The sequence below is a fragment of the Oncorhynchus kisutch genome, linkage group LG21 (genome assembly GCF_002021735.2).
Source record: "Oncorhynchus kisutch isolate 150728-3 linkage group LG21, Okis_V2, whole genome shotgun sequence".
NCBI lineage: Eukaryota > Metazoa > Chordata > Actinopteri > Salmoniformes > Salmonidae > Oncorhynchus > Oncorhynchus kisutch.
In genome coordinates, this window is record NC_034194.2 from 11,657,006 (window position 1) to 11,671,691 (window position 14,686).

The window sequence follows — 14,686 nt, forward strand, 5'->3', positions numbered from 1 at the left end:
ATTTACTATCAGTCACAATCTTCCTCTGTAATCACACCTGTCAGAAGAGCGGGGGAAAATGCGGACTTGCCTGAACACTAGTGCAGTATATTTACTGCTAGTGTATGTGAGTTGTGTGTTTTCAAAGTTCTTCTCATAGGGGAAGGATATACAACATATCATTTCTTACTGCTCACAGTCAATCAGTTATCTGTTATTATAGTATGCTCTGTTTATTTATGTGTTTATAGCTACCTAACTGCTGGGGCCAAATACCCGCAAGAGAGCTACACAAAATGATGTCTCCCTATTTACACGCATGTGAAGGTATGCCAATTCAAATAAAAAGTATTTCAATGTAGAGACACCTTAGGGACCACACACACACCGCACTGAATGTTGATCTACCCTTCAGCTGCTGTTCATCTTTAACCAGCTGGTGGACGTCTGACTGACAACATTTTCCCATGTCGAACCGATTTGCACTCGGTTTGCAAACGACAGCTGGCACTCTGTTCAGAGGTGCTACTGTAAGTACATTCGGCCAGCAAACTCTACTCGTGTGTCCATGCAGGTTCCTTTCATGAAGTAACCTGCTGCTGTTGTCTGGCTGGTGGTGTAAACAAACTGAGCCACAGCCAAAGATTGAGGACGGCAATCCTTTTTGCCATAACAGAAAAAAACCCATTGTAAACACTGAACAGGAGCTACGGGACCAGTTCAAGGATCGTTCAGCACGTTTTCCACAGGGATCACAACAGCTTGAGGCCTGATGGTAGGTAAGATCTGAGCTCAGATCAGTGGCGTGTGTATCAAGCCACTCAGAATATGAGTGCTGATCTAGGATTTCACCCCCCTGTCCATGTAATCTTATTTGTGTTGATCTAATACTAGAAAAAATATATAAATGCACCATGCAAAGTGTTAGTCCCATGTTTCATGAGCTGGAACAAAAGATCCCAGAAATATTCCATACACACTAAAAGCTTATTTCTCTCAAATGTTGTACATACATTTGTTTACATCCCTTTTAGTGAGCATTTCTCCTTTGCCAAGATAATCCATCCACCTGACAGTTGTGGCATATCAAGAAGCTGATTAAACGGCATGATCATTACACAGGTGCGCCTTGTGCTGGGACAATAAAAGGCCCCTCTAAAATGTGTAGTTTTGTCACACAACACAATGCCACAGATGTCTCAAGTTTTGAGGGACCGTGCAGTTGGCGTGCTGACTTCAGGAATGTCCACCAGAGCTGTTGCCAGAGAATTTGATGTTCATTTCTCTACCATAAGCCGTCTCAATTTGGCAGAACGTCCAAGCGGCCTCACAACCTCACAATGTAAACACGCCAGCCCAGGACCTCCACATCTGGCTTCTTCACCTGCGGCATCATATGAGACCAGCCACCCGGACAGCTGATGAAACTGTGGGTTTGCACAACCAAATAATTTCTTCACAAACTGCCAGAAACTGTCTCAAGGAAGCTCATCTGCATGCTCGTCGTCCTCCCCAAACAGAAATATTGGGACACTTTTTTTGTACTTAAGTATATTTTTTGTATATTACATAAAGAGCAACAAATATATACTTTGAATACACCTTAAGTACATTTTATGTATATTTTATGTATTTTGAGTCTTCTTGGGTAAGCTTTACACACCTGGATTGTGCAATATTAGCCCTTTATTATTTTCAGAATCATTCAAGCTCTGTCAATATGTTTGGGATCATTGCTAGACAGCAATTGTCAAATCTTGCCATAGATTTTCAGGTTTAAGCAGATTTAAGTCAAAACTGTAACTTGGCCACTCAGGAACATTCACTGCCTTCTTGGTAAGCAACTCCAGTGTATATTTGGCCTTGTGTTGTAGGTTATTGTCCTTATTATTGTTGTCCTGCTGAAAGGTGAGTTCCTCTCCCAGTGTCTGTTGTAAAGCAGACTGAACCAGGTTTTCCTCTAGGAATTTGCCTGTGCTTATCTCCATCCTGTTTCTTTTCATCCTGAAAAACTCCCATTTGTCAAGCATACCCATACATGATGCAGCCACCACCATGCTTGAAAATAAAGCGGCAATTACTCAGTGATGTGTTGTGATGGATTAGCCCCAAACATAAGGCTTTAGTGCCTTGTTGCATAGAATATGCATGTTTTGGAATATTTGTATTCTGAATATTTGTATTATTATTTTCACTCTGTCATTTAAATCATTATTGTGGAGTCCCTACAATTTTGTTGATCCATCTTCAGTTTTCTCCCATCACAGCCATTGAACTCTCTAACTGTTTTACAATCACCAATGGCCTCATGGTAACATCCCTGAGCAGTTTCATTCCTTTCCTGCAGCTCAGTTCAGAAGGATGACTATATATTTGATGTGTCAGGGTGGTTTAATACATGATTCACAGCATAAGTATTAACTTGACCATGCTGAAAGAGACGTTCAATGTCTGACTTGATATTGTTACCGATATACCAATCACTGCCATTTTATGATGCTTTCAAAAGGCTCCCTCGTCTTTGTAGTTGAACCTGTGCTTGAAATTCAAACCTTGACTGAGGGACCTTAAAGATTTAGTATGTATGGGGGACAGAGGAAGGGGTTAGGCATGAAAAAAATAATGTCAGCCCCTATTATTTCGCACCGAGTCCATGAGACATATTATGTGATTTGTGAAGCCAAATTTCACTCCTGAACTAATTTAGGATTGCCTAAACAAAGGGTCTGAATACTTATGGAATGACTATATTTTAGTTATCCATTTTCTTTTTCTTTTTTTTTTGTCTTCCACTTTAACATTACAGAGTATTTTGAATTAATTGTTAATCCCAGTTTGTAACACAATACAATTTGAAGAAATACAAGGGGTATGAATACCTTTGCAAGACACTGTAGACTTATAGTATATTTGATCACTCATAAGCAGAGTTTCATAAAACAAAACCAATGCTTTAAGTTATAAACAACTCCAAGTGTATTTGAAATTAATATACTACATTAATATTAAGCGTTTGAAATTGAAGCACAGTTTTAATGAGTGTGTTTAAGTTTCATGATAGTGAACATATAGTATACTTAGAGACTGAAAAACAATACATTTTAAGTACACTCTTAATAAGTGTGTTGAAGTATGACGGTAGCATATTTATAGTATACTAAAATACTGAAAAAACAATTAAGTGTGTTGAAATGTAATGATATTATACTGTATTTATAGTATAGTTAAGATACAGTGCATTTGTAAAGTATTCAGACCCCTTGACTTTTCCACATTTTGTTATGTTACAGCCTTTTTCTTCCTCACACACAATACCCCGTAATGACAAAGAAAAAACAGTGTTTTATACATTTTTGCTAATGTATTAAAAATACAAAATGGAAATATAACATTTACAATAAGTATTCAGACCCTTTACTCAGTACTTTGTTGAAGCACCTTTAGCAGCGATTACAGCCTTGAATCTTCTTGGGTATGACGCTACAAGCTAGGCACACCTGTATTTGGGGAGTTTCTCCCATTCTTCTTTGCAGATCCTCTCTGTGAGGTTGGATGGGGAGCGTCACTGCACAGCTATTTTCAGGTCTCTCTTCAATCGGGTTCAAGTCCGGGCTCTGGCTGGGCCACTCCAGGACATTCAGAGACTTGTCCCGAAGCCAGTCCTGCGCTGTCTTGGCTGTGTGCTTAGGGTTGTTGTCCTGTTGGAAGGTAAACCTTTGCCCCCAGTCTGAGGTCCTGAGGGCTCTGGAGCAGGTTTTTATCAAGGATCTCTCTGTACTTTGTTCCGTTCATCTTTCCCTCTATCCTGACTAGTCTCCCAGTCCCTGCTGCTGAAAAACATCCCCACAGCATGATGCTGCCACCACCATGCTTCACTGTAGAGATGGTGCCAGGTTTCCTCCAGATGTGAAGCTTGGCATTCAGGTCAAAGAGTTCAATCTTGGTTTCATCAGAACAGAGAATATTTTTTCTCATGGTCTGAGTCCTTTAGGTGCCTTTGGCAAACTCCAAGCGGGCTGTCATGTGCCTTTGACTTAGGAGTGGCTTCCGCCTGGCCACTCTACCATTAAGGTCTGATTGGTGGAGTGCTGCAAAGATGGTTGTCCTTCTGGAAGGTTGTCCCAATGTCAGAGTGACCATTGGGTTCTTGGTCACCTCCCTGACTAAGGCCCCTCTCCCCCGATTGCTCAGCTTTCCCGGGCGGCCAGCGCTAGAAAGAGTCTTGGTGGTTCCAAACTTCTTCCATTTAAGAATGATGTAGGCCACTGTGTTCTTGATGACCTTCAATGTTGCAGAAATGTTTTGGTACCCTTCCCCAGATCTGTGCCTTGACACAATCCTGTCTCTGAACTCTACGGACTATTCCTTCAACCTCATGACTTGGTTTTTGCTCTGACATGCGCTGTCAGCTGTAGGACCTTATATAGCCAGGTGTGTGTCTTTCCAAATCATATCCAATCAATTAAATTTACCACAGGTGGACTACAATCAAGCTGTAGAAACATCTCAAGGATGTTGAGTCTCATAGCAAAGGGTCTGAATATTTCTGTATATATAAGGTATTTCTGTTTTTTTATTTTATTCTAAAAACCTGTTTTCGCATTGCCATTATGGGGTATTGTGTGTAGATTGATGAGGAACAACTTTCAATGAATCCATTTTAGAATGAGGCTGTAACGTAACAAAATGATGGAAAAAGTCAAGGGGTCTGAATACTTTCTGAATGCACTGTACATAGAAGCATAGCAAGTTCCTGCAGGATGAATCTGAGCTCAGAGCAGATGCCTGTTAAATACAGACAAGCATGGCTGATGAGTTCCTGCCGTAACCTTTTGACCCCGCTCACAGCATGATGCTGCGGACCTTTGTAGCAGAGCTCTTGTTCAGTCACCCCCTTTATTGTCTGGAATTACTGATTGGCCATTCATTGTCCCCACTCTAAAAGGGATGGGTACGGTCAGTAATAACAGAACAAAGCAGAGGGTTTTGTGGGGTTGGGCTGCATTGTTAATCGCCTATTGACAGAACAGAGCTCAATTCTACCATGATCAGTTGATACGGGAGGCAGAGATTTTGTGTACAAACACAGTACTTTTTAAACAGCCCTATATACCACCCATTTTAATAAACAAGTCGTGCATCTTTGTTTATTGTGCATTGGCTGTTCAGCTCATAAGGACTCTCTCTAGCTTGGCTCCTTAGGCAGATATAGAGACTGACTCAAGATGTACAATATGTAAATGTTATGCAACACATTAGCTTGATGGCTTGGCTCCTTTCATCGGTCCAAAACACTTTTTCAATTCATGACAGCAGCAGTACTCTAAATAAAGATAGCTTCCTTCATTGCTAATGCTAATTCATGGGTCTCTGACGATCCACTCTTCCTAATGTGATGACCTGTTTTCAGGTCAAGCGTATCCTGCTGTTATCATTCATAGTGTAACGACACATGGCAATGAATATGAATACATGCCGTTAATTCTGACACAATGGCCAATGCTTGGTTGCATCCTATATGGTACCCTATTCCATATGCAGATGTAGGATCTTAATTTGAGCCAGTTTTCCACAGAAGGAAAATAACCCTGCCACAACATGAAATTGAAATTATTATGTGGATTATAATTAATGGATGTTTTGGTAGGGGTTGATACATTTTTCATAAGGGGTAATCAAGTCTGAAATGTCTAAGTGGAAATTAACTTCAGAAGCCTTTTTAAAACTCAAATACACTGCAAGTGTTACATTCCCTGAATTCAGGAAAGTTCTCCTGCAAACAGGGTGATCAAGTTATGATCCTACATCTGTATAGTGCACTACTTTTGACCAGGGCCCCAGGAATCTGGTCAAAAGTAAGGGACTATAAAGGGAATGGGGTGCCATTTGTTTGTCCTGGTAGAAATCCTACAGATCAGATGCTGTCACATCTCAAACATAATCCCATAATTTAACTGGGACTACAGTAGGTTTATATTGTAAGGAAAGAAGCAAAGTGATAGATGCTGTCATGTCTATCACAATCCCATAGTTTATAACCAATATTGTTTTTACCGTAAGGGCATAAGCAAGGCTTTCCCTGGTTCAGTGTTGCTGGGATTACACTTGAGGGCATTTTTTCCACAGCATGTATTTCCATTGGAATGAATATAATCAGCCTGAGTTATATTTAAGGCAATAGAAGTGTGTCTCTGACTTTCACACTGAGATGTCACCCTGCCTCCATAAATTTAATGATCTCTATCAGAATGGAAAAGCATGCAGTCTACAATAGAATCAACTCTGCATGGTGATGCATTGGGAATTTGAGGAATTTATTTTGTCATATATGACAGACAGGACAGGGTTAGGGTTCATAACACCTTTTGAAACACACTGCCAAGGTTATATTTTGGCACTATTCAAAGGAGCTAAGTGTGTGACATGGGTTTCGTAAAGCCTAAAAGCGAAAAGGAATGTGCTGTTTTTAGATAAAAGTACTGTTTTGTGGAATCATACAAGATGACAGTTGAGCTTTGGTTCTCAACAACATAAAATAGCGAGCTCCTAGTAGCCTACCGACCTATACCTAAAGGAGCTCTGTTCAGTGCGCACGTGTACTTTAAAGTAAACATAAATAAACACTCCTCGCATTTGACACAATTTCCTCTCATCAAATCAACATTTCTATGGATTTAAAGATTATACTTAATATCTCCCCTACAAAAAGCAATATAACACTTGCCTTGTTACAAAGTTGCAATGCAACAACCACTTATAAGAGACACCGACACTCACCTGTAACTTTTGTGGACATTTATAACATATTCACTCAACGTTCTCAAAACGCAATTGAAAGTTGTTGGTTACTAAAAGCAAGCAAAGATAAAGCTAGAATCCTTCATTGAAAAAAGAACAGCGCTGCATCCCTGCCCCGGTTTTGCTAAAATTAAAAAGCTAAGGGATGGATGGGACTGTAGAAATGTAACCACTCTCAAATTCATAGACAGAGCTATGGGTGCATGGACTGACCATGGACTGACCATGGACTGACCATTAACATGGTTAAAAAGTATAGTTTTAACCATGTTTTGAGGCTGTACAGTGTTTGTTTTAATTTCCGTTGTTTACAGACATTTGTGTAAAACAATCTTCGATTTTTGGTTTTGATAGGGTATGACAATTGAACTGAGCTCATGGGACAATTCTAAGTTATATTCTTCAAAAATCAATGGGTATACATAATTAATTTATAAGTCAAAAAATGCATATAGCAATTAAGGATTCTAGCTTCAAACCTAGTTTAAATTCTTCATTCTAAACATTAAACCATCAAGTTGTATTCAAACAGGCAATTAACTAGGCTATAACAACGAAATATATATAAAGTTAAACAGTATATTCATAAATAAATTAGGTTACACAGACATTATTATACTACGATTGGGAACAGTTTAACGTTATGTTATAATCAGCAAGGCACTCAACTCACCTCTCATCCAATCGACAACTTGTTTAGGGGTCCACTTCCTTATGGGATCCATTTCTTTGAAATTATGCCTGCAAAAATGTAACCGTCTTTTTCAGTAAGTCTTTGTCTTTTAAGCTAGTTTTGATGATAAATCAGTCAATCCACATAGTAATAGACCTGTAACTACAACGACATTGCATGGAAATAGTCCTAGCACTCTGCTCCCGCTACAGCCCCCAGCACCGACTGATCGCATGTGGGAAAACAACAAGTTTACAGTGAGTGAAGTTAGGGGCGGGAGTATCAGATTTCAGTGCGGGTCATCAACCACTACTCAACCAAAACCGTTACTGCTATAGCAAGTGAGCTTTATCAATGCATAGGCTATTTAATAAGATACATTATATTGGAGGCAAATATAAAATATTATTGTGAAACCCTTTGAATGTATTACTCAACAGGTTTTTGTGAAAATAATCAAATATAGACTTCTAGGCCATACAATGTGCTAAATGTTTTCTTCAATTTCTTCACACTTCAAATTCACACACAACGTTTGGATCTGGTGGTATCTAATTAGACCCCACATCCTGTCTAAGTCTCAAAGCGTGAGTCTATTCATAAGTTGGGTGTTGCCTGGTATGACAATTAAATCTCCCCAAAGTTTCCCATGGGAAGAGGGATGTGGTGCCAGTGATATGGGACTTGTACGGGTTTTAAGGGGACGTTTAGGGTTCCATGGGTTCTGAGAAGAATGTTATGATGACAAGAGTGTAAATGAACAACAACAAAACAATTGTTTTATGTGTTGTGGGTGTCATGTTTAATTGATTCAATCAATTCACAATGACATTTTTTCTTAGGTCGTTTATCCATGTCGGAGACTGGATAAAGGACAGGCGTCTGCTATAATACCTATAAACAATGTAGCCTATACATTTGCCTGGCAATACAATCCACAACTTGTTGAACGTTATGAGAAGTAATTGTTTCTTTAAGGAAAGACTGCCATCTTCTGACACCAGGAGAGAGGTTCTTTTTTGCTACTGTATTGACTAGCTGCACTGATCACTTGACTTCAGCAGTTTGAGAACCCTTACAGGGAATTCAATTCTAACTCCCCCAATACACCAACTCAAGAAATAAAGAATTTCTAGAATAAACAAAACATTTACATTTTGCACTCTATATGTGTGTGCAGAATAATAAACTGGCGATGTCACAAAGTTTTTTTACATTTTGGTCCTTGACTTGACGTGCCTCCACAACATACAATCTCCATCAATGTGTTTGTAAAGCCGGTTTCTTTCAGTGCTGAACGGTTCACACCTGCAGTGTGTCTCTAGATGTCCTGTGTTCATAAATCCTGTGTGACTGGTGCGATCGTGTTCTGCTCTGTCGTGAGCACTGGCTCAAGCACGGCTTGACATAAGCTGGCAGAGACACTGGATGCATTCTAAATGGCACCCTATTCCCGGTATAGTGCATTACTTTTGACCAGAGCCCCTAGAAAACTGTTGCATTTCAAGACTTGCTGTTAAAAATAACACATTTGTCTTGACAGTCAACTTATTTTTCTGCTGACGATGGATCTTAGCTCTAAAACACTCTTTCTCCCTCTCCCTCTCCCTCTTCCTCTCCCTCTCTGTGAGCATGTTTGCAGGAGTGTGTGTAACCTGCGTAATCAAGGTTACGTCCCAAATGGCACCCTATTCCCTATATAGTGCACCGTTTTTTTTACCGGGGCCCATAGGTCTTTGTTCAAAAGTAGGGAATAGGATGCCAATTGGGATCTGGTCAATGCCTCTCAGAGGGTGGTCTGAGTCTGGCACCAAGGTAGAGGAGAACTTGACTAAGAGGAACATCCATGGAGAGAGGATCTTCCTTCCTTTTCCAACTGAACCTGAGGTTTGGCGCTGACCTGTATTTTGTATTTCGACACACACTCAGATTCAGTTCCATCTCAGTCTGCTCGGTCTTCTCTTTCCTTTGTTTAATCTTTAACCTCCAACTACTGTGTTTCCTGAGGTATTTCCGCACGCACGCACACACACACACACACACACACGCACGCACACGCACGCACGCACGCACGCACACACACACACACACACACACTCACACGAACGCACACACACGCACGCACGCACACACACACTCACACGAACACACACACACACACACACACACACACACACACTCACACTCACACTCACACTCACACTCACACTCACACACACACACACACACACATCTATGGACCATTAGGCCAATGCTTTAGTATCAGGATTCCTGTGAAAGAGAATTATACAGTACCATGGCAACTAACTGTCAATATTTACAATACATTCTGGCCAGGTCCAGTGGCACCGCTGTGCAAATGTATACAGATGGAGATAAAAGGGGGTTGGGGTCGGAAACAATATGTATTATGCACGTAGCACAGGAAATGGTTCTACTGCGGAGTCAAAGAACAAAGGATTACATAGGCTACTGGGTTCCTTTCTTGTAGCATGAAATGCACGAATCCTGCCAAAGTAGATTCCTACCAATATCTAGTAAGGTATTATTGCTCTTTGAAGAATGGAATTCAACTGAAAGCAAATAATGATAACAGGTGGATGTAATGTGAAAAGTAGACTAGTGAAAAACCCAATTCAAGTTGTTTCAGCAGCACTGATGATATTCGAAGACTGAGGGCATGACTTAAGCAAACACAAGCCTAAAATATCATATTAATGCCATGCCTCCTTTTGGCAAAACTTTCACACACAAAAATCACACATTGCCACAGTCCAGTAGGCCCACTTGAGTATAAAGGTGTAAAACAATCTATGTCAAATCCAATAGGTCTATTGCACAACACATGCATTAGTAGCATGGTCCCTGGAGCTCAGCTGTGCTTCACATATAGCCTCCACCCATCCCTGCTGTTCTGATGTGGTGCCAGCTTGAATGATTTGAATGATCAATCCCCTCCTTCAACAACCTCCACCACCGCCCTCACCAGGTTGATGGTCTTCAGAAGCTTCTGGAAGAAGAAGTGATGTTGTTTTAGATGGCAGATATGGAGTGCATTCCAATTGGCACCCTATTCCCTATATAGTGCACTACTTTTGGTGAGAGCACCATTGGCCCTGGTAAGAAGTAGTGCACTACAAATTGAATAGGGTGTAATTTGGGTTGCATATATGACCTAGGTCAATATTTTTGCTGCCTTGAAATGAAATGCAATGAATGAAAAGTACTGTCTCTACATGCAAAGGATACATGTAGACTAAATAACAATAACATACTTACTATATTATTGACATTGTATTCTGAGACAGTGTTCCACACACCGAGCTGAGTGAGACCTTGCCACCTTGCTACTGTAGCAGTAAAAGGCACGCTGTTATGGTAACAGGACAACAATGTAGCAAGAAGTTTTAATTTGCACCGTTAGAGGTCGCAGATACTACAGCCATCATAGAGTTTTGAGACAAATAACGGGATAAATAGCTGAGAAAATAGCTTATACTTCAAAGGCGTCACACACCCAAAGCTTGTCGGGTAATGTAGTTATTCTTGTCTAGCTGCACCATCAAAGCTGGTGGGTGGAACAAAAACTAGAACTTCTAGTCCCAGAAAGTCCTGTGTTCTGTTGTTACCGAATGAGTGGGGACGGGAGTTACTATGGTGCGATAATAGGATACGCATGAACTGGTTGCGATCTGGCTACGGGAAAAAGTTTTGAGAGGAAGGTAACGGATAGTTGGCAAAATACTCTGGCTTCGCACTCAATGCCAAAATATAAAGTTTGTAGGCACACTCTGCCTTCGCGAATTCACAGTTCAAGCGTTCGAACTTCTTGGAAGATTGGAAATAAAACAAATGTTTAATCTCCAGAGAGCAAAAACCGCCGTTTTCGAAAAGGTAATGTACACGCCTATAGGCTTTATGGGGGAAGTTAAGCTATAGTGAACAATATCAAGCATAGCATAACAGTTACAAGCAATTGCATGAACATGTTTTACGTCTCCCATCCTAATGAGAGCACATATCCAGATGTGTCTCTTGGTTCCAGATGTTTGTTAGGCTAGTTGAAATTCCTTATGCAAAGGCACAACAAGTGATCATAGTAATACCTCTAATAATACTGTTATTCTATTGTTGTAATGACAATATTATTATTACCCTTTAAAGGCGTTTTATTAAATTATTGTGTACAGAACAAGCTGTTTCGCAGACTATTCATTGACAGTAAACTCGGCTAATCAATGAGCAATGATAATCTGGCGCATTGATCCGACCGGAGTGTCTCTCCCTTAGCCTACCTACTTTCATCGTTTGCTTTTTTTGTTGCCAGGTAATTTCTGGGGAATGACAAACGTTCCGCTACAAGGAGCAACTGATGAGAGCTGCTCTGTGCCTGTTTCTTCTACTCACCATAAGAACTGGCTGTTTCTGCCCTGCGACTGAACATTCTCCAATGGTTGGGGGCTTTTGGAGTTTTGGCAGCTCGATTTTTTCCCTCCAGATACACCTGTGCTCAGAATGGTGTGCAGAGCTGAGAATGTGGGACGAATCAACAGGCTTTCGTTAAAACATGACTTACTGTTATGGATCTCATGTGAGCTGTCGAAGAGGAAACGTGTACAGGGCGCAAGTTACACTTCAGAGTAGGCCTACTTGTTTATTTCTATAGGGGTGGTGTTCACTATGATCTATTACTTATTCAACCGACTGGATATTATCAACAAGATGACCAAGATGCTTCAACATACCCGATGGCGCTGAAAAGAACTTGCGAGCTGCTCTTCTAAATAATACACGTTGTTCAACTTTGCGTCTTTACCCCGTCAAGAATCCGTCAAGAAGACATAAACCAGCCAATGTCTGCCTGCAGCAGTTCGTCCCTTCCGCCCTTACCTAGACTTTACCCCCTCTCTGTGGCCCCCCACCCAGTGGCCCCACCGACTCCCTCGCCGTCTCCAAGCCCGCCGGCAACGCTCTACGGTCGGCTGTCAAATGGGAGTCTCAGCGCCCCGAGCCCCACCAACTCCCAGTGCTCTTTCCACGGGGTGTCTTTTCTCCTCCAGATCGGACTCACCAGGGAAACAGTGAACTTGGATGCCAGCGATCTGTCCGGGCTAGCTGCGGTGAAGGAGCTTGTATGTTCAATAGTGGATCAAAAGGTAAATACAGTCTCTAATCATTTCTGGGCAGTAGTGTACAATAGCATAGTCCTCCTCATGATGTATGTGGGTATGCATGAAGACATGCACTTCATTTCATTTCATGTCATACTTCATTGCTTTGTAGTCTACACTCTAGACTAGGGCTCTTCCAACCCTGTTCCTGGAGAGCTACCGTCCTGTAGGTTTTCGCTCCAACCCCTAATCTAGCGCACATGATTCTAATAATTAGCTGGTTGATCAAGTGAATCAGGTTAGCTACAACTGGGGTTGCATTGAAAACCTACAGAAGGGTAGCTCTCCAGGAACAGGGTTGGAGAGCCATGGTATAGGCTATAGTGTTACTGATTACATATTTGAAACGGAATGTTTGAAAGATCTTGTCGGTTTCCAAGGGTTTCACGGCTCACATTTGCACTGTTTTTGTAGTAATTACTGTTTTATAGACCGTAAACATGTGTTGTATTATACCATGACGTGTGGCATTATATTTAAGCAGTAAGGCCCGAGGAGGTGTGTTATATAGCCACGGCTAATGGCTTTTCTTAGACACAACGCAGCACGGAGTGCCTGGACACAGCCCTTAGCAGTGGTATATTGGCCATATACCACAACCCCCCCCGAGGTGCCTTATTGCTATCATAAACTGGTTACCAACGTAATTAGAACAGTAAAAATAAATGTTTTGGCCTACCCATGGTATACGGTCTGATATAACACAGCTGTCAGCCAATCGGCATTCAGGGCTCGAACTACCCAGTTTATAGTATAAAACGAGCACCAGTGTGGGAAAAAAAGATGCATTTGATGAAAAGAGAGCAACAGTATATAGTTGTGGTTTTCACATGTGTTATCTTGTGTTTAAGTTTCTGCTATGAATGTGACACTTGTGTTTTGCACACAATAGATGCTCCAGTGGTTGTTTAGCTGAGAGGCAGTTTCTCCCTCCTGCCTTTGCAATACATTGAAATACTGTGGTAGGCAATGAAAAACGGAAGACACGGTATGCACACCAGAGTACACTACATTACTCAACAACATATTCACTTTTTCCTGTAAGCTACATTTAAATAAGTGAATTTGTCCCAATACTTTTGCTACCGTAAAATGGGGGGGACTATGTACAAAAAGTGCTGTAATTTCTAAACGGTTCACCCGATATGGATGAAATTACCCTTAAAATAAAGCTTAACATCACAGTCATTGTATCATTTCAAATCCAAAATACTGGAGTACAGATCCAAAACAACAGACATTTTCATTGTCCCAATACTTTTGGAGCTCGCTGTAGAGGGCTTTATCACCAGAGTACACTACATTTACTCAACAACATATTCACTGGTTACCATTCGCAGTTTGTCTTTGTGTAACAATTACACAGAGTAATGTAAAACACTGTTTTTTTCTGGTATGGTTCTTGAATAAGGGCAGAAACACAACCTTTTGTTATGATGATGGTTGACTGACGCGACAGCAATGACACAACTGAAATGCATTTAGGTAAAACTCACTCTCACTTCTTTTCTGTTTTTCTAATGGCCGTGTTAGATTTCACAAGGGAAACCAAAGGAAAGCATTGTAACATAACATGGTTCATAGTAGTGCAACATCACATCTTTTCTCTTCATCAATCTAAACATACAGTGTATATCATATAACTGCATGGATATGGTGAAAGAGTGGACAATGAGGTTGCTTGGCCTTCAATCTTGCACTAAACAATACCCTTACATCTAGTATAGAAGGCATGAAATAAGAATAGAATGTTTCTGAACACTTCTACATTCATTTGGATGCTACCATGGTTACGGATAATCATGCATGAATCGTGAATAATGATGAGTGAGAAAGTTACAGATGCACAAAGATCCTCTCTTCAAAACATGCTAACCTTAAGGCCTCCCGAGTGGCGCAGCGGTCTAGAGGCATCACTAAAGACCCGGGTTCAATCCTAGGCTGCGTTGCAGCCGGCCGCGATACAGGGAGACCCATGAGGCGGTGCACAATTGGCCCAGCATCGTCCGGGTTAGGGGAGGGTTTTGTGCCGGCCGGGATGTCCTTGTCTCATCGTGCTCTAGCG

The 14,686-nt window shown here is 41.1% G+C and overlaps 2 protein-coding genes and 1 long non-coding RNA gene across 5 annotated transcripts in view; 1 reads left to right on the forward strand and 2 right to left on the reverse strand.

The window, feature by feature from the left end:
* cnksr3 (cnksr family member 3) overlaps positions 1-7,673 on the reverse strand; it is a 43,982-nt gene extending 36,309 nt beyond the window's left edge. The window contains exon 1 of the mRNA XM_020455394.2: positions 7,451-7,673. Within this exon, the coding sequence (XP_020310983.1) occupies positions 7,451-7,502 (52 nt within the window). The 5' untranslated portion in view covers positions 7,503-7,673. The remainder of the gene's footprint in view (positions 1-7,450) is intronic.
* A 1,973-nt stretch (positions 7,674-9,646) lies between these two features.
* Positions 9,647-12,312, reverse strand: LOC109866397 (uncharacterized). Its single transcript, XR_002251686.2, has 3 exons — positions 12,196-12,312; positions 11,858-11,978; positions 9,647-10,460 (listed from the first exon to the last, which is right to left on the reverse strand). It is a non-coding gene; the product is annotated as an uncharacterized LOC109866397 (long non-coding RNA).
* The window catches only part of LOC109866396 (serine/threonine-protein kinase D3-like), a 55,296-nt gene continuing 51,668 nt past the window's right edge, over positions 11,059-14,686 (forward strand). For 2 of the 3 annotated variants that reach the window (XM_031800346.1, XM_020455053.2), the window contains exons 1-2: positions 11,059-11,344; positions 11,778-12,606. In XM_031800346.1, coding sequence (XP_031656206.1) covers positions 12,585-12,606 — 22 coding nt within the window. In that variant the 5' untranslated portion in view covers positions 11,059-11,344; positions 11,778-12,584. Of the gene's footprint in view, positions 11,345-11,777; positions 12,607-13,513; positions 13,610-14,686 lie in introns of those variants that run through there. The other variant, XM_020455054.2, reaches the window with a different exon arrangement.